Raw genomic sequence first — 21,313 nt, forward strand, 5'->3', positions numbered from 1 at the left:
TCTTTTCACCCACAAATTACTTTATCTCTATGTGAATACATATATTTATTACCACTGATGGTATATATATATATATATATATATATATAGCAGGGCTGAATATACAAGGATGATTTATACACCGAAGCCATAATTATTTTAAAATGTTGACTCGCATAATATATTTGATTAAACACTATTTACTACTATGAGTTCATTACATGTTACAACACAGAGATACAATACAGTTTGCTGCCAATGTTACATTCTGTCAAACTATTCAAGAAATTCATAACATCAAACTTGGAAATGAAGATTGTAGTTAAACCTTGGTGTTGGACATTGTTTCACGTTGAAATTTAACTCCTTTATTAAATAGCTGGCTGCAGTATGGCATAATTTCTTTAAATCTGCCAATATTTTAGCCCAAAAGTCTGAGAATAACATGGGTTTGTGGCCCCCGCTAAGTCAAATTTATATTTTTCCCATAGAGAATTCCATTAAAGTGTTGTATCAATGACTTGTGTTGCAGAAAGTCTTCCTTACGAACACCCAAACAGTCTGCTCTCTCAACCTGTATCTGGTTTATGTATTTATTCAGTGGAAATTTACAGTAGCCAATCTGTGCCACATTCCCCACCCTCGATTCTCAGTAATCAGCCAAAATTGTCCAAGAATCCATTTGATACATAGCTTTCTTAATTCTGAATCCTCAAGAACTTCGGGTAGCCTAGTTATTGGGATAATACTTGGCCTTGAACATATTTCCTGAGGTTTTCAGTGAGATATTCATTAGACCTTGGGTAAGTAGGTTTTCTATCCAGACTTCTCACTCTGCGATGTGGTCTTGGGCCCCATGAGTCTAAGTAATATGCACATCAAGTTTTAGTTTTAACTCCTCTAAATGCATTGCATTTTTATTAGACAGTTATCTAGAATAGCATTGATAAATAAACTGTTCTGTAGAACAGTGCTTCTCAACCTAGTCCTTGAGACATACCTAATCCCATCAGGTTTTCAGCATATCCAGAATGAATATGCATGAGAGAGATTTGCATGCACTGCCTCCTTGATATATAAACCTATCTCATGCATATTCATTGTGGATATCCTGAAAACCTGATGGGACTAGGTGTGCCTCAAAGACTGGGTTGAGAAACACTGTTCTAGAATGGCATTGATCAATTTAGTCAATTTGTAATGTTCCCCATTTGCATGGAGGAAGATAACAGGATATATAATAAGACTACAAATCTCTGTAATCCTGTTGTTCTCTGTAATAATCTCTTTCAGAGCACATGTCTGGTTCCCCGTTTCTTATGGGACTCTTTCTATTGGCTTACCTTGTTCCCTGGGCATGCTGGGCTAGTTGCCCCCCTTTCTCTCTCCATCGGGTCTTTAAGAGTTAGTCTGCAGCATATCTCCTCTGTGACTTGAAACTGCCTATGCTGTATTCTGTTGTTTGATCTTTCCAAGCTACTATGGCTCTATCAAGATTTCACCAGTGCAAAAGTATAAACAGCATTACTCTCAGTGTGTTGTTGAATTACTCCCGGCTTGCAAGGCAAAATTCTTGTCCAGCACGTCTGAACTGCAAGTTATTTTCCTTGTTTGATTACTGCATTAAAGAAGATTTTGCTTCAAGACTTCTGAGTCTTCTCACAGTGATGTTCTATAACTCTGGTTTAAACTCTGGCTTTACGTATGGGGAAAAGGTTTCTAAAATGACCTCCAGTAATGGCAGGAAAGTCACCTAATTAATAAAACAGCTGACAGAGAGAGGGGGAGGACAAATTGTGGGGACTTTATTACATTTGTGTAATTAATTTTTAATGATCTTCTCATTCTTACAGCATGTTAAAAAGTCTTGTTTCTTCATAGGTTGCAAATCTGCTAAGATTATTCCGCATTCCTCAAATAAGCTACGCGTCAACCAGTGCCAAACTAAGTGATAAGTCCCGTTATGACTACTTTGCAAGAACAGTACCTCCTGACTTCTATCAAGCCAAGGCAATGGCCGAGATTCTGCGCATCTTCAACTGGACATACGTGTCGACGGTTGCTTCTGAAGGAGATTATGGTGAGACAGGAATTGAAGCTTTTGAGCAAGAGGCCCGACTCAGAAACATCTGTATTGCCACATCAGAGAAAGTTGGCAGGTCCAACATCAAGAAGTCGTACGACAACACAATCCTAGGGCTGCTGCAGAAACCCACTGCAAAAGTGGTGGTACTCTTCATGCGGAGTGATGACACAAGAGAGCTGCTCGCAGCCGCCAATCGATTTAATGCATCGTTTACATGGATCGCCAGTGATGGGTGGGGTGCACAAGAGAGTATTGTAAAGGGTAGTGAACATATAGCCTATGGGGCAATAACACTGGAACTCGCATCCCACCCCATTAAAGAGTTTGATGCATATTTTAAGAGCCTCACCCCTTACAACAATCACCGGAACCCATGGTTCAAGGATTTCTGGGAACAGAAGTTCCAGTGCAGCCTTCGGATGAAAAGTCCCCACGTGAAAGCATGTGATAAACGTCTCAGTATTGATAGTTCAAACTATGAACAAGAGTCCAAGATTATGTTCGTTTTGAATGCTGTGTACGCAATGGCCCACGCCTTACACAACATGCAGCGAACACTCTGCCAAAACACAACCAAACTGTGTGATGCCATGAAGGTTCTGGATGGAAAGAAACTGTACAAGGACTATTTACTGAAAGTTAACTTTACAGGTAAATATCTCATTATTTGCATTTGAAAAATGGTAGTCACAATTGTAGTACTGACAGCTGCTTTGTGTTATGAAGTACAAGTTGTTCAATTATATTTCTTGTTGTGTTTCTTACGTCCAATCCATTCGCTTTTATGTCCAATGCGCTCACTTTTTGCTTCCGTATTCAGAAAGCTGGTATAGGGGTTTTACTGTTACTCAAAAGGCACCTTCAGGACAGGAACAGATTTGCACACATTTTGGCTACATATACAATACCTATTGTAACACTGCCGTATGCTTCAGTGCGTCTAGTAATATCATCCCTGGTCCATGTCGTATCTTAAATAAAATGTATTAACTTGAAAGCACAAAAACAAAATCATGCAGGAACAAATAGAGACCCCCAATTCACCTAAGTAAGTCACTTTAGTTGACTTAACCGGCTTTGAAAATTTCCCCTGAGAGTACAAGTAATATTAGATGGAATACATGTTTGTAAGACTGATAACTCCCCTCCCCCATGCAGTTTTTCATTGGGGTTGGCCATACGCAATTGTAGTTATTAATGGATTTCACAAATTTTAGTTCTAGCTTCCCAAATGATAAAGAATTATGGAATCGCTGAGCTGTGATCCTGAAAGCAGCAGTTGGATTTTGACTTGCGTCTACAGGGCTCCATTATTTACAAGGTCAAGAAGTTTTGAGGCATAAAGTGAAATGTTTTATGAGCCACAGCCACTGTATTAGCAAACAAGCCATAAATGTGAAACGTGAGGTTAAGTGTAACTGATGTGAGTGGTGCAGAGACGAAGTAATTGAAGCTTTTTCAGCCCACTGAACGAGACCTTAAAGGGTAGGAAAACCATTCTGCCTTTCACTAGGTGTTTGTGAACTAGGGATTTGAATCTATGGAAAGCGTATATAGTACATAGAACCATAAGGGACAGACCGACTAAAGCTTTTCTTCTCCTTTTATATCTTAAGGAACAAGACTTTGCTGAGTCAGGCACTCAATCTTTCCATTTTCCTTTCTTCAGCAGTTTTATGGTGATACATGTTTGGAGGGTTTCAAATTATTGCTGAGATCCTGAAGTAATAACTGAATATTTGGCAACAGTTCAGAGATAGCTCCAGGAAAAAAGTATGCATACAAAACTGTTCAAAATTGCCTTCTATGTAAATATGTTAGGGTCAATTTTCAAAAGATATAAATAGCTAAAATCAGCTGTTAGCCAGATAAATATTTGCCTACATTTATCCAATCAAATTTAAGAGCTGCAATAGGAGACCTAAGTCTGGTCTGCGATTGTTCAGGTTCCCTCTCTCCCAGCACCTACCAGCTGAAAAAAAATGTGTTCAAAGTCATAAAATCCCCAACCCCTCCCTATTCCAGCACCCAACACTAAAATCAAAACAAAGAGCCCTAAGTTGTGAGGCCCCTTTCTCAAATCTTGCCCTCCAGTCCTCCCTCCCAAGGCACAACCCACCCCTCAGAGCCTCCTAAAATTACCCCAACTCATGTCAGCACCCCAAGCTCAGCCAGCAGCACTCACTCTTCCCTCCTCACAGCTCAGTTTGGGGAAACTTGGATGAGTTGGGGGACAGTTTAGAAGGTTCTCAATTGACTACACTCAGAATGCAGTAGTTAAACACCACAGCAAAAGCGGGAAACAGGAACTGTGGACAGGTAATCCCAGAAAGTCAAATCTGAGGTAAGACCACATTCTCCAAAGGCATCCCTTGCCGACTGAAAACTCACCTCACCTCACCTCAGTTGCTCAGGCAATGGTTCCAGTAGAGTGGAGAGCCAGTTTCTTCATGTACAAAGCACTTCTTGTACAGCACTGTAGCTGGAGGTGCTGAAATACAGTGCCCTGGGTGATGGCTGCTGGCCATGGTGCTGAAAGGTAGTCTGGTTCAGTTTGCTCTACTGCTTCTTTAGGGGCCCTTTCACAAAGGCATGTAAAGGCCTACGCAGGTCCACCATGTGCTAAATCAGCATTACCACCCAGCTACCACTTGCCCTGGGAGATAATTCTGAATTTGGCAAGTGCCAAAAACGGTACCCGGTCATAACAGCCCTGACAAAATAGCCCCAACAAAACAGCCTTGTAACAAAATAACCCTTGACATTTCACACCCTAACGAAATGGCCCCTCCCACAAAACAACCCTTGACAAAATAGCCTCTACACAAAATAGACCCCTTAACAAAACAGTCCCCTAAGAAAAAATAACACATCACAAAAAAATATAATAAACTACAACTGAAATCTTCACTGATAAAGACTCCTACTAGAATTCAATTGCATAAAGCGTATATAAACAAAATTCTATAGCTACAAACTGGTATTCATGATCTGTTCTGCTATTTAAAGAAACTATTCTTCCATCAACATACTAATTAAAAAACAAAACAATATTGTCATCATTTTCATAGTCTTACCAACCTTATCCTGTTTGGCAAGGTAAGATTATTAGGGAAAAAATGCAGTCCCAAATTGTGGGCAGCCTGATCAGGCCATTTTGTCGGGGGGATAACTTGTCAAGGGTTATATTGTGAGCAGGCCATTTTGACAGACTATTATGTCGGGAGCTTTTTTTGTTTGGAGCTTTTTTGTCAGGGCTATTTTGACCAGGTACCGCCAAAAACACGTGGTTGAAAATATTTTCTACCGCAGGGCACCTACCCGGTGGTAAACAGCAGTTGGCACACGCAGCATGCTTACTGCCCAGGTAGCATGTGAGACCTTACCACTAAGTCAATGGGTAGTGGTAAGGTCTCAGGCCAAAAATGGATGGTTTCCATTTTGCCGCATGTCCATTTTCCAGCCCATTAAAATGATCCATTTTTCCAGATGTGGTACAATAACGGTCTGGTGAGCACCAAAAGCATGTCCCCAACCTCCGCAGGCCAGTTTTTGGTGCCCCTCTATGAAAGGGCCCCTTAATGCCAGGACAGATGGAGAAGCCTCAGCCACGTAGCAACAGCACTGTAGTTTTTTGTTATTCCCAAAATTTCAGAAGGAATTTTGGAGAAGACTGAAAGCAAACAAAAATTAAGAATGAAACTAGTTACACCTCTGTTCTTATTGCAACTATTTATTTATTTATTGCATTTGTATCCCGCATTTTCCCACCTCTTTGCAGGCTCAATGTGGCTTACATTACGTCATGAATAGTGGAGATATATGGAAAATGTACATTTAGTATTGCATAGAATCTTGGATAGCATGATAATGATAAAGCATGATAGTAGTATAAGACGCTAATGTCGTGTGCCTTTTTGGGTTTATGTTGTGAGAAGGAAGAGGCTGTCCTACCCTGGTTAGGCCCCTAGAGGGCGCTGTTCCCCTAAAATGTCCAAGGAGAAGGGCTGGGTGAGTCACAAAAGGGAGCCAGTAAGGGGTGTATAGTAGGAGGTCTCTAGGACCGAGGAGAGTCCTGGGGATAGAAACAGGTGCAGCAGGTTATGGGCTGGGTCCTGTTTGGCCATTAACCACTTAATACCCCACCTGAGTGGTGAGGGAGAAAGGAGAGCTAGCAGCTGCAGATGAGGGCTGGTAGCTGAAGCAGGAGGATCCCTATGAGAAGTATTGGCTGTGAGCAGGAGGATCCCCATGAGAAGTACTGGCTAAGCCCTTTGGACTGGTGGTGAACTGTATGCAAAGCAAGGAAGCTGGCTGGGGTAAGAAGGCCCTAGAGTATCAAGTATAAGAGCTGTGTGCTATAAGGAAGGACTGTGTGTCCAGGACTGAGTTAGTAGTGAGCCCAGAGGCCTGTGTGAGAAGGCTCAGGGGGAAGAAATCTGTTGGGTATTGAACTGTGCAAGAAGAAATGTTTAAGCTGGAAGATTGCACTGAGTAGGAAGAAATGGTTAAGCTGGAAGAACTGTTTAAGCTTGTGAAAGTGTTTTAAGCTAAAAGAAGTGTGCCCCCAGAGGCTGGAATAAAGAGTTGTATGAGAAAAATCCTGTTGATGAGACCTGACTATGTTTGCCTTTTTGAGAACCAGGTCACCCCGAGTAGAAAGGGGTAGTAGACTAATTTGCATAAAATCTGCATACTGAGAACCAGCTCACCCTGAGTGAAAGAGGGACCTGGGATCCTGAGGTGGGAGCTTCATCTGCACAATAGCCTCATCCTTTTCACAATGTGTAAGGGCTCATATTTATTGATCTTTGTGTATTCCTTGTTAAAGAGATGTGTCTTCAGTAGTTTGCAGAAGCTAGTTAGTTCGTAGATTGTCCTTAGCAAGGCAGTGCATTCCAGAGTTTAGTCACAAGGTATGAACCAGCATGAGTAATGTGGTTCAGTTATTACTCTTAGTACATTGGAAGAGGTTCATTATCATTATGAAAACCATACCTATCACTGCTACAGTAAAAGCCTCACTGCATAACCCAAGGTAACTTCCAATGCCTGAAAGTTGGACGGATCAGCCAATTTTTTTCTGCTGTACCTTCATAGCTAACTGGGCTCAGTTGGACCTGCCTTTTGTTTGGTCCTAAATGTGTGGTTAGTTATGCAAACACTGGTGCTAAATATCACTGGTGAACAAACGTACAAACAGTGGATCCAAAAAAGTCCTCTCACAGTTGGTGTCTTTCTAAACAAGGTCTTTATTCAAGTCAATAAAAAACAACCCTGGTGAACACATAACCCTTGACTCCAACCCAAACCACCCTTGCAAGTGTCATAGGGTCAGAGCTGATGTTTAGCAGCACTGTCTGATTAAGTGCCACTAAATATCAGCTCCAGGTCACACAGCACAATTTGACCTGTTAAATCATTAGAATATCAAGCCCCATAAGTATTTTATTATCACTACAGTTCTCATAATTTTATCAAGCTATGCTCCCTTTGTCATTAAGGAAACAGAGCTTTTAATAACTCATCACGGATGACATTAGTCTGAAATAAAGAGTCTCAGCTGCAACTTCTTCTAGACATTTCAGCCCTTTTGTTCTGTAAATCAAACCTTGTGACAAGTGCTTTGCCTGGGTAGGTAGGAAAGCTAAAAAGTCCAGTAAGGATGACCACGGAGGAAGCTGAGTTCTGCACTGGTTCTTGGAGAGAACCACTAGAGCAATTTGTCAATTTATTGACTCCTGATGCAGACATTTTCCCCAGGATTCTATATAGCATGACTTAAATTGCACGCCTAAAACCAGTCGTATTCTGGATTTCCATGTACAACTTAATTAGTTATTAAGCCAATTGGTGCTGATATTTACACTTAACAATCAATTATTGACACTAATTGGCATTAATTAGAATTTATGTGTAAAACTGTCTAAGGTCATTCCTGCTGGACATTTTGGGGTTGCCAAGCTGTGGGGTATCATTTCTTCTCTTGTGCTTGCAGGAAGGAAAGTTGACACAAAATATTGACTACATATTTCTTTAGATGACTAGTTGATTACATTAAAATACAAATCTAAAAAATTCATTACATAATTATCATGAAAAAATAAACAAATGCATCATTATATTTATATGACCAGAAAAACTGTCTTAAAATGGGACAAAGTCTTAAATGTGACCTTTCCATGAAAATGTTTGGGTTAATATTCAGCCGATGGCAGTCAGTATATATATATTTTTTTGGCTACCACCAGCATTATGCCCAGATATTCAATGACAGGCCACTTCCGGGCACCAGGACTGAATATCCAGTTATGTGCAGCCAGCTATCACTTATGCAGTTAAGTGCAATATTCAGCACGCAAGTGCCTAAGTGAAACCAGACAAAGGAAGATTCCATAGATAGACATGGGGGAAACCACTGGTGTCACTGGGATTGGTAGCATGAAATCTTGTTACTCTTTGGGATACTGCATAGAATCTTGTTACTTTTGGGATTTTGGAATCTTGTTACTCTTTGGGATTTTGGAATCTTGTTATTTGTTGCGATTCCTGAATCTTGTTACTCTTTGGAATTCTGCATGGAATCTTGTTACTCTTTGGGATTTTGGAATCTTGTTACTCTTTGGGATTCCAGAATCTTGTTACTCTTTGGGATTCTGCATGAAATCTTTTTACTCTTTGGGAATCTGGAATCTTCTTACTCTTTGGGATTCTGCATGAAATCTTGTTATTCGTTGCGATTCCTGAATCTTGTTACTCTTTGGAATTCTGCATGGAATCTTGTTACTCTTTGGGATTTTGGAATTTTGTTACTCTTTGGGATTCTGCATGAAATCTTGTTACTCTTTGGGATTCTGGAACGTTGTTACTATTCGGATTCTGTCAGAGGAGGGAATTATATAAATAGTGTTCAAAATTTGGCACTGAAAAATATGAGCACTCAGTGCTATTCTAGAAAGGGAGTTTGCCCTTTATTTATTTATTTATTTATTTAAACATTTCTATACTGCACATTCTAGGAGTTCTCAGCAGTTAACAAAGCATACATGCATAAAATCAAAAACATAATTCTTGCAAACAAAATTTCAAACAAATTAAAACATATAAAATTCTAAAACAATTTCTGTTTTTATAATATAGTGTTCAGTATGGATCCAGCACCTAACGTTTGAATGCCATACTTATGCCTGCTAAAGGCAGGGGTAAATGCAGGCACCCAACTTAGGTGATGCCGGGCGAATTCTGTATCATCGCATGTAACTTTTTGAAATGCCCGATACGCCCATGGCCGTACCCCCGTTTTGAGATACACGCTATGAGAGTTAGATGCCGAGCCTTATAGAAGATCCTGCGGCCAGTTGTGTGTGCAAATTCCAATTGATGCCAATGAACTGCAATAATTAATTAGCATCTAATTATTGCTAGTTAAGGGCTCATTGATCAATTAAGTTGTGTGCATGACAAAACTTGGCGCACAACCTTGGATGCCACATATAGAATTCATGGGAGAGCATATAACGTTATACATAACATAGGCCACTGAAATTGCAGGTCTAACATGCATATGTGCAGTAGTGCAGTCACTGCTTATTTGCATATTTATCTGCCCCCTTTCAATGAGTAGCATTGCTGAACATACAATTCCAATAAATATACTGCCACCAGGTACAAATCTCTACGGCAGAGCTACTCAACAGAGTTTACAAGTATTTTGGCCCACCTCAGGTCATGCATTAAATTAAAGCAATTTGCAGCTATAGGATATCATTACTCCACGATCAATGTAGCCACACACTACAGCTGATCAATATTGTGAATAAACTGGTAAGCACCTTTACATCATTTAAATTAATCCACTGCACTTCCCTCTCTAGAGACCTGATGTATTTTTCTTTGTTTTATTTCATTTTTAATTTAACGAGACATTTATAGTCTGTTTTCGCCAGCACCAGCCTGGAATACGTTCAACATCCAAAACTCTTCTCAAAATAGCAGTACAATATAACGTCATAACATTTTTCAAAAAAACTGTAAAAATACTCCACCAGGTGGTCTCCTCCTACTCTCCACTATGCCAGCCTCCCTGTTATTAACCATTAATCTTGGGAAACACCAACACTTTCCATTTTATCAGCAAAACAAAGAGTCCACCTCTAGGTTTCACAACTGGGGAGCCTTGCCAAGCAACGTACAGTTACAAGTTAGAAATAATTTCACTACCTGAACTGAACACTCCCTCAAGCTAAAGTCCTGACTTGATGTTAATGTCAATCTCCAGCACACAAATATTGAGGGACCACACTCAGAAGAGCCTTAAACACCAATCAGGGCCTAAGCCGGAGCCAGTGGAGAGACATCAACACAGGAGATACCGTACCCCACCCATCGCTTCCTGTTACAACCCTTGTTGGTGTTCTTTTGGATTATCTGCAACCTTTCTGGCCGCATTGCAATAATTCAAATGTAACAATGTAACCATCTGCGTCACTCAAGTCATAGCACCAAAGGAAAGGATGAATTTGCCTAACCCCATCTTAGAACTGTATATGCTTTTTTATGGCTTAATCATTTGATATACCATCATTTATTTAAAAGAACGTGTATGCAGCTCAAGAAAAAAATTCTGATAAAAACATACATCCATAAGTACATAAGTAATGCCATACTGGGAAAAGACCAAGGGTCCATCGAACCCAGCATCCTGTCCACAACAGCGGCCAATCCAGGCCAAGGGGACCTGGCGAGCTTCCCAAACGTACAAACATTTTATACAATTTATTCCCAAAATTGTGGATTTTTCCCAAGTCCATTTAGTAGCGGGGGTGAGGATACAAAAACTGACCCCAAAGGATAGACCACATCAGGACTGAGACAAAATTAACCTACCAATACAGAAAGAGACACAAGGACAACACTCATTGGAAAGATCATCCACCACACTGGCTGCCCCATTCTAGCATCTAACCTACTTCTCTAGAACACTGGATGAAATACCCGGTTTTCAAAACAACTTTACATTTTTAACCTCATGATTCTTCTGTAAGCTCTGCTGGTAACATTCAACTAACAAGGAGCTGGATATAGAATGTGTATCTAGTAGTCTCCAACCAATCATTTGAAGAGACAAAATATATAAGCAAAGATGAGATAATCTGAAGTACGTGGAAGTAATAAAGATGCCAGATCATGAGCAGACTAGTGAATACGGCCCCGTGTGTGAGAAGAAGAATCTTAAATGGAATTCTAAAACAACTTGGAAGCCATGTGATTTATAAAGTAAGGGAGAGACAGGATCGTACGTTCCTGCGTTAAGCAATAACCTAACCACTGCGTCTGGAGACGTTTCCTAGCAGATACACTGATTCCACTCAAAAGAGAATTATAGTAGTTAAGGTAATTGGCTATCAAAGCATGTATTAAAATTCGTAAGTCTTCCTCATTTAGCATAAATTTCACAGCTCAAACACACCTAAGATGAAAAAAAGAACGGCAAACACGGATGAGATATATGTAAGATGCAAATCTCTGTCAATAATAAATCCCAGACTTTCCGGGCTAGAATTAAGGTTTCATTGCTCATAGGCAAGACCAGAGAGTGAGGGCACGGATCCTACCATGTAGCTCGGAGAGCCAAGGGGGTCCCCTGAATTGAAAAGCAGGACTGGGGAAGTTGGGTCAGAGAGCCATGGTATTGACTCTTGAAAGTCACGCCAGTGGGTGGCCATACAGTAAAGGGCTTTTTTACTAAGCTGTGGCAAAAAGTGGATGCAGCAGTGTGAGCACATCTTTAGGGCACGTGCCGGGCCAGTTTTTACTGTGTCCTGGAAAGGGGCCATTTTTAAGAGGCAGGAAAATGGACATGCAGCAAAATAAAAATCAGTGCATGTCCATTTTCGGCCTGAGACCTTACCGCCACCCAGTGGCGTAGCTACGTGGGGCCACGGGGGCCTGGTCCCCTGTAGATTTGACCCTGGACCCCCCCTGCCGACAATCCTCTCGACCCCCCTCCCGCCGCCAACCCTCCCCCGCCGCCGCAGTCATCGCCGTCGCCTACCTTTGATAGCGGGGGACCTCAACCCCTGCCAGCTGAGGTCCTCTTCTTCCAGCGCAAGGCTTCATTCTGTTTCTGTGAGTCTGACATCCTGCACGTACGTGCAGGACGTCAGACTCACAGAAACAGAACGAACCTTGCGCCGGAAGAAGAGGACCTCGGCTGGCGGGGGTTGGGAGTCCCCTGCCAGCCAAGGACGGTGACGGAGGGGGGAGGGTTGGTGGTGGGAGGGGGGTCGACAGGGTCATCAACAGGGGGGTCAAAGTTGGTGGCGGCGGGGGGGTCATAAATGGCAGGGGGGTGAGCGGTGCTGGGGGGGGCTAATATGTGCCCCCTCACCTCGGGCTCTGGACCCCCCTCCCGCCAAAGTCTGGCTATGCCCCTGCTGCCACCCATTGACTTAGTGGTAAGACAAAGAATATTATAATGCCTCTGTATCGCTCCATGGTACGACCACACCTTGATTATTGTGTGCAATTGTGGTTGCGGTATCTTAAAAAAGATACAGCAGAATTAGAAAAGGTTCAAAGAAGGGCAGCCAAAATGATTAAGGGGATGGAACTCCTCTCATATGTTTGATTTTTGGGGGGGGATTAATATACTGCCACTTCTAAGAAAAGGTCGCAGCAGTGTACAATAAAAATTAAAACAAAATAGCAAAAGAACTCCAAAAATCAATAGGAAAAAGTCAACGAAAGACATGAGGAAAGATTAAGAGGTTAGGATTCTTCAGCTTAGAAGAGATGGCTGAGGAGGGAGAGGTCTACAAAATACTGTAGGGTGTAGAACAAGTCACGTAAATTGATAGTTTACTCTTTGAAAAAGTACAAAGACTAGGGGACACTCAAAGAAGTTATTCTTTATTTTTTATTGCATTTACTGTACCGCCTAAACTGACACACAGAGCTAAGCAGTTTATATTAAAAAGTTACTTGGAAATACTTTTAAAACTAACAGGAAGAAATATTTTTTCACTCAATGAATAGTTAGCTCTGGAACTCGTTGCCAGAGGATGTGATATCGGCAGTTAGAGCATCTGGGTTTGGACAAGTTCCTGAATGAAAAGTCCATAGTCTGATATTGAGATGGACATGGGGAAGCCACTACTTGTCCCTGGGATCAGTAGCATGAATCTCGCTATTATTTGGGATTCTGTCAGGCACTTGTGATGTGATTTGGAGCAGTTGGGCTAGATGGACCATTGGTCTGACCTAGTATGGCTATTCTTATGCTCTTATCCAATCTGACCATCCATACCATCTAGTATCCCTTCCTCTCCTTTAGAGATCCTGTGTACTTCTCCCGAGCTTTCTTGAACTTACATAGTAACATATACATAGTAACATAGTAAGTGACGGCAGAAAAAAACCTGTACGGTCCATCCAGTCTGCCCAACAAGATAAACTCATATTCGCTACTTTATATGTATACCTGACCTTGATTTGTATCTGCCATTTTCAGGGCACAGACCATAGAAGTCTGCCCAGATCTAGCCCCGCCTTCTAACCACTAGCCCCACCTCCTAACCATCGGTGCTGCCACTCAATCTCTGCTAAGGTTCTGAGGATCCAACTAAGCTTTTTGCAGTCTTTTCCACCGGGGGCTATTCTATGAATTCACCGCCTTTTCTGTGAAGAAGTATTTCTTGAGTCTGTCCCCTTTCACCTTCATCCAATACCTCCTAATTCTAGAGCTTCCTTTTAATTGAAAGAGATTTGCCTCCTGTGTATTGATGCCACAGAGATATTTAAATGTCTCTATCATATCTCCTCTCTGATGCCTTTCTTCCAAAGTATACATATTGAGATCTTTAAGTCTGTCCTCTCATGCTTTATAATGAAAACCACTGACCATTCTAGTAATTGCCCTCTGGACTGAATGCATCCTGCTTATATATCTTTTTTGAAGGTATGGTCTCCAGAATTGGTCTCACCAGATACTTATACAGAGGTACGATCACCTCCTTTTTCTTGCTGGCCATTCCAATGCTAACCCAATATTTCTGATTTTAGACTTCGTCTAAGATTCCTATTTTCTTTCAGTTCAAATTTGATGTCTTTTTGTGAGTTATTTTGTCTCAGACACATATTGCGGCCCCTTATTCAGAATTTTTTATAGCATAAGTTTTTTTAAACCTTTGACAGACTAAGAGAGAAGAAAACCCTGAATGATGAAAGAGAAACTATTTAAACACACCTTTTTAACTTCTAAATCCAGTTTTATATCCTAAAAAGCATATATGACTTCAAATAAAAGGGTTTGCCTTTTGTTTGGTTTTGTTCTTTTCTGGGTTTTAAAATCTTCAGGTGCTTCTCTTTCCCTTCATCTCTGGCTAGATCTATTGTTCAACTTTCAGCCCTGAGAATACATCAAAGTTCCCCTGGGGGCCAGCGATTGCTCCTGCTGTCTCTCGGCTGATTCCCTGGAGCAGAACATTGGAAAACAGTGGCAGGCATTTCCCGTGCTCCATTCTCAGGATGTCAGTGGCCATCGTACAGGAGGAACTGAACACGCCAAAATGCAGGCTTGATGATGCCAACTTCTGCTCGTATTGCAGAATGGCATCTTGGCACACAGATGCTTTTTGAATTGGAGTGCACCCCAATTGAGGTAGCCAATTATACAACTCCCCCCTCCCCAGTACCCTTACTGGCACCTTATCTGGAGGGTACCTTAATAAAAACTCATTCTCGCTATAAAACTCTCCTACTTCCAATCCGCTTTGCACAGGCGTTCAGTTTCCCTAATAAGAAATGCCAGTAACCTGATTACAAAGCATGTAGTCATATAGGGCTCTAGATTCAGTAAATGAAGGCCACATTTAGGTGCTGGGAAAAATCAGCGCTATTCTGGGACGACCACTCTGGCCAAGTCACTTAACCCTCCATTGCCCCAGGTACAAAATAAGTACCTTTACATAATATGAAAACTGCAGTATATCAAGTTCCATCTCCTTTCCCCTTTCCTTTTCCCCTGTAATTTAATTTAATTTGGGCATTTATAGTCCACTTAACTGTTAATTATCTGTTGATTGTACTCTGCCTAGAACTTAACAATAAAACTATCACTTTACAGAGAAGAGATAAATGTATTGGGGCCGATATTCAGACCATGGGAGTTAGACCGGCTACCTCCCACGGTCATCACTGAGCCTGGATTCTGAATTCCAGGCCATTTCCAGCGATCAGCATCGAATATCTGGTTTATTGTCGACCGGTTTAAAGATAACTGGCTAAGTCATTATTCAGACTTAGCCGGTTATCTTTAAAGCGGCCAAAGATATTCCATGTTTTCACGCAGCAAAGTATGACCACTAAACCGGCTGTCTCCTAACCACTAACCGGTCAGTGTTGTGACTAATAAACTAGGCTTCTTTTCAATTCCTTTTGAAGTTTTTCTTTTCACATCAGGTCACTTGGTCCACCCCTACTCCCTTTTATGATCCATGCTGAGATAGTACTGAGTATTAGTTTACATGCAGATCTGGCATCCGCCCCCAACCTTTGGCGACCAGTACAGAATCTGGAGGATTAACTGCAAGGGGTGTCCGCAGAAAGAAGCCCATGAGTGGGGGACACAGACACATCAAACAATTACCCACTTAGGTTACCGAATACTGTCAAGTACCTGCTTCCGTGCCACGCTTAGGGCTCCTTTTACTAAGCTGCATTAAAGGGGGGGCCCTGCACTAGCATCACACTGAGGCCCCCTTTTACTGCAGCGGATAAAAGGCTGTCTCTTTTTTGCTGGAAAAGAAATGGTCGTGAAGTAAGTGAACCACTTGCCGAGCAGCCATGTCAGGGGGCAGTAAGGGCTCCCGCGCTAACCTGGCAGGAACCGAGCAGTGCACGGTGCAGCCCGATTACCACTGGGTAAGCAACTGGCACTACAAAAGTAGAAATATTTTTTGTAGCGCCGGAAATGGTGCATGCTGGGAGTGGGAACTACCACTGGGCTCCTGCAATAGCCTGGCGGTATTTCCGGATTGGTGCGTGGCAAAGCCTGTTGCCACACAGCAACCCTTTAGTAAAACAGCCCCTTAGATGTGTGTATTGCAACAGTATTTATGTAGGATGTAAAGAACAATTAATTAAGAAACTTCAGACCGCCCAGAATACAGCAGCGAGACTGATCTTCAGTAAATCAAAATTTGAATCTGCCAAGCCCCTTCGTGAAATATTACACTGGCTTCCCTTCAAGGAACGTATTGCCTTTAAGGTTTGCACCTTGGTTCATAAGATCATTTACGGAGAAGTTCCTGGATACATGTTAAATCTAATAGATCTGCCACCTAGAAACAGTACCAGTTTTTCCCGATCTTATCTAAACTTACATTATCCAGATTGCAATGGCCTCAAATACAAATCTACTTATGCATCCAGCTTCTCTTTCACAGGCACACAGCTATGGAATGCATTACCTAAAGTCTTAAAATCAATTCAGAACCATCACTGAAGACCATCCTGTTCAAGAAGCATACCTAACGAAAATTAAAAAACAAAAAAAGGGGGGACGACACAAGTAAGATAAAAAATGGTTATATATTTATTGAGGTGATATGACTCGACACAGCTGTGTTTCGGCCCAAACGGCCTGCGTCAGGAGTCTGTTGCACCATATATGTATTCTCTGACAATATAAGTTCTTATAGAATATTCAATAAGGTTTAATTCAATGAACACTCTGCCTTTAAAAAGGCTGTGTGCGTGATGTAGCGATAATCGTTATAGAGAATACTAGTTCGAAAATTGTAACTCTATCTCGTTGAACAAAGTACCAAAGCTACTGGCGTTCGCTGGCAATTATATTGTCAGAGAATACATATATGGTGCAACAGACTCCTGACGCAGGCCGTTTGGGCCGAAACACAGCTGTGTTGAGTCATATCACCTCAATAAATATATAACCATTTTTTATCTTACTTGTGTCGTCCCCCCTTTTTTTGTTTTTTAATTTTCGTTATATTTTCATTTTTTGTTTTTGTTTTTTATTTTCCTGCCTTTCACATTTTTTTGTTGCTCTTCATTTTTCTCCCTTTTCCCCATTTTTTTCATCCTTTTGATCTTTTGTGTCATCTTCGCTGTTTTGGATTATTGTTGTTTTTTTGCGAAGACAGGTTTCTTCTGTATTCTTCACAAGAAGGCTGACCTTCCAGACTCAACTTAATTTACTACTTCTTCGTTACAGCAAAATCCATGGACCCTACTGATGTTTTATTATCTTTTATTATCTTTGTTGCTTTATACGATACCTTTACGATTACTATTTTACTATTACATTGTTTAATTGTATTTTACTGAACAGTAGTCTGCCCTATGGTACTATCCAGCTTATAATTGAAAAAGAAAAATGCCTATACTGCGACCCAAATCGCGAGATAGACGTTTATCTCACAAAAACGAATAAAGCGGTATAATCGAAAGCCGAATTTGGACGTTTGACACGCCCCCATCAACTTTGTCCGCATCCGCGACGGAGTGCAGTTGAAAAGGCGTGGTGAAGGCGGAACTGGGGCGTGGTTATCGGCCGATCAGAGATGGGCGCTTTTCGCCGATAATGGAAAACAAATATGCGTTTTTAGCGAGAATTTAGGGCACTTTTCCTGGACCCTGTTTTTCCACGAATAGGGCCCCAAAAAGTGCCCTAAATGACCAGATGACCACTGGAGGGAGTCGGGGATGACCTCCCCTGACTCCCCCAGTGTTCACAAACCCCCTCCCACCACAAAAATATGCCGTTTCACAACTTTTTATGTTCACCCTCAAATGTCATACCCACCTCCCTGGCAGCAGTATGCAGGTCACTGGAGCAGTTATTAGGGGGTGCAGTGGATGTCAGGCAGGTAGACCTAGGCCCATGCCCCCCCACCTGTTACACTTGTGCTGGTAAATGGGAGCCCTCCACACCGCCCCCCAAACCCACTGTACCCACATGTAGGTGCCCCCCTTAACCCCTTAGGGCTATAGTAATGGTGTAGACTTGTGGGTGGTGGGTTTTGAGGGGGATTTGGGGGGCTCAACACCCAACGGAAGGGTGCTATGCACCTGGGAGCTCTTTTACCTTTTTGTTTTTTTTGTAAAAGTGCCCCCTAGGGTGCCCGGTTGGTGTCCTGGCATGTGAGGGGGACCAGTGCACTACGACTTCTGGCCCCTCCCACGAACAAATGCCTTGGATTTATTCGTTTTTGAGCTGGGCGCTTTCATTTTCCATTATCGCTGAAAAACAAAAACGCCCAGCTCACAAATTGTCGAATAACACATGGGCGTCTATTTTTTCCCAAAATACGGTTCGGTCCGCCCCTTCACGGACCTGTTCTCGGAGATAAACGCCCATGGAGATAGACGTTTTCGTTCGATTATGCCCCTCCTCGTAAGCCACATTGAGCCTGCAATTAAGTGGGAAAATATGGGGTATAAATGTGTTAAATAAATAAATAATCGCTCCATTGACATGGCATACATTGGCCTGCCTAAATGTTGGCACATAAATACCAGCTCACGTAGGTATTCTATAACATAATCCGGGTGCCCTGGTGCCATGATAGAATTTGCACTTGGCATGCTGCACCTTGGCGCATGACTCTTGGCTCCCTTTTTTAGAATTACCCCCATGTGACCATATTCAACTCTATGATTTTCATTAGTCTTGGCCGAACGATTAAAAAAAAAAACCATGACTCTGAGAAAAGAATTTCCTTCCACTCATAATTCACAAAGAATTTCAAATCTGGATGCACTGAGCCATTACGTGACAGTAAACAGCTCTCTCTCTCTCTTCTCCGCTGTATAAATTTATGCCCCTTCCTAACAAAAATCAAGTTCCTGTTAAATCGAGTGGGAGTAGATGAGACGGACATGAAGAAACGCAAACGGTTTGCAATTATTTCGACTCTGATCTTCTTAGAGTGCTTGAGAGAGGTTTGGGTGGTTTTTTCTTAGTAAATATTTCTCTTGTGATGGAGCAGTTTCGTCTCTTGCAAAGAAAGATGAACACTTTTCCTCTCGTTATAATCTGCATTGGGTGAACTTCAGCATCAGTTTTTGGACTCCAATTTTTGCCTTGACACATTCCTTATTGCACAATATATTTGTTGTATGTAAAAACTTTAGGGCTCTATTTTCTAGTGAGGGTTAACCAGTTAATGCTGGTCTCAATACGTAATGAGCACATATTAATGCCACTTAACACATTAAAAACTCCAAGCCCCGTCCTTCTTAACGCGTATTTATGTCCATTAACTGGTTAACAGAAGTTTGCAATTAGAGCCCTTAGTTCGTTCCCAGTACTTGAGTATATTTAGCCGTTCGCTGTGTGACTCTTTGTGTTTTGTGACTGGAAGCTAGGATGATTTCCCAGGTGAGGAACAGCAGTGTGAATTCTAGGACATGTATAATTTAGTTAATTGATACTGGTGAGCCATATAATAAGGAGCCAGATCTTTGGGGTTGAATGACTTATCCTGTGGTTCCTGAAACCATGTGGCTCCTCCTCTCGAGAGAGGAGAGATGAGCAGTAGAGATGCAACTCTTGAAATCATTGTTCAGACCCTTCAGCAGTGTAAAAGATCATGGTAAGGTTACCCAGCATGCAACGGCAGCGTGTTTCGATGATTATGTTTCTATCTGCTCTCTGACGGCCCTTACCACAAATTGGGCTATTGCATTTTATTCACAATTCCACTTTAACTGCACCTAAACTCTTAAAAGGACCAGTAGCCATTACGAATCTTGTTTAGGAGTTCTTGCATCCAAGAAGGAACGACGCTGTGAAGGCTCAAAGAAATGAAAACTAACATTGCGAATCTGTAATACACATTTACATGGAAACCTTGACTGAAATCTAGCTCACATAAGCACCGCCATACTGGGAAAGACCAAGGGTCCATCAAGCCCAGCATCCTGTCTCCGACAGCGGCCAATCCAGGCTTCAAGAACCCGACAACCCACCACCACCACCACCAAAAAAAAAAAAAATGTAATAATGTTCAATGGATTTTTCCTCAGGAATCTGTCCAAACCCCCTTTAAATTCCGTAAGGCCAGCTGCTGTCACTACATTCTCCGGCAACGAGTTCCAGAGTCTAACTACACGCTGAGTAAAGAAAAACTTTCTCCTCTTTGTTTTAAATCTACCATATTCTAGCTTCATCTTGTGTCCTCTGGTTTTGTTGTTGTTTGAAAGTGTAAACAATCGCTTCACATCTCTCCGCTCTACTCCGCTCATTATCCCACGTTCAAAGCTTCCTGCCGCACAGAGAGAAACTTCTTCCTTCCCTCCTGTGTCCATCTGGAAACATCAGAGAAAATCTGAATCTTTCCTCCCATAAAAGTAACTGTATATAAATTCTTTATTAGTATCAAAAAGAGAACTTATTTCACAATACTCCAATACATTTCAGCAAGTTCTCCTGCTTTCCTATCTCACACATTCACAGCTCTAGCAAACCTTCTTTCACAACCTACCACATTCATACTCTCTACCTTAACTCACACAGATTCATTGAAAAGGTACAGAGATGTCCCATACATATAATAATCCTTATTGTTTTTTCATAGCAGTGTTTTTTTTCTAAAAATCATTTACTCCTTGTTATTTTCCACTCTACGGCTGCTTCCTGTTGTTAATAAACGTTCTTCAATCTAGAAAGTTTCTCACTATAATGTCACTATGCTTGCTGATCTTAGGGCCATTTCTGTTCTAGCATCATTGTAATATGAAAATTGTACTTCTCCACTGCACGTTGCTTCATGATTCGGCTTCCTCCGCCCTTTTCAATAGTACTTGAATGATATATATATGTGGAGGAGTGGCCTAGTGGTTAGGGTGGTGGACTTTGGTCCTGGGGAACTGAGGAACTGAGTTCAATTCCCGGCACAGGAAGCTCCTTGTGACTCTGAGCAATTCACTTAACCCTCCATTGCCCCATGTAAGCCGCATTGAGCCTGCCATGAGTGGGAAAGCGCAGGGTACAAATGTAACAAAAATAAAATAGATACTATTGGAGATTCTACATGGAATGTTGCTACTATTGGAGATTCTACATGGAATGTTGCTATTCCACTAGCAACATTCCATGTAGAAGCCTGCGCGGCCTCATTGGTGATCTGCAAGGACCGACTTCTAGTGGAATAGCAACATTCCATGTAGAATCTCAACTAGTAGCAACAGTGGAGGAGTAGCCTAGTGGTTAGGGTGGTG

At 41.7% G+C, this 21,313-nt stretch overlaps 1 protein-coding gene across 1 annotated transcript in view; it reads left to right on the forward strand.

Moving 5' to 3' along the window:
• The window catches only part of GRM3 (glutamate metabotropic receptor 3), a 73,915-nt gene that overhangs the window by 22,544 nt on the left and 30,058 nt on the right, over positions 1–21,313 (forward strand). The window contains exon 2 of the mRNA XM_030216413.1: positions 1,861–2,716. Coding sequence (XP_030072273.1) covers positions 1,861–2,716 — 856 coding nt within the window. The remainder of the gene's footprint in view (positions 1–1,860; positions 2,717–21,313) is intronic.

This window comes from Microcaecilia unicolor, chromosome 10 (genome assembly GCF_901765095.1).
Source record: "Microcaecilia unicolor chromosome 10, aMicUni1.1, whole genome shotgun sequence".
NCBI lineage: Eukaryota > Metazoa > Chordata > Amphibia > Gymnophiona > Siphonopidae > Microcaecilia > Microcaecilia unicolor.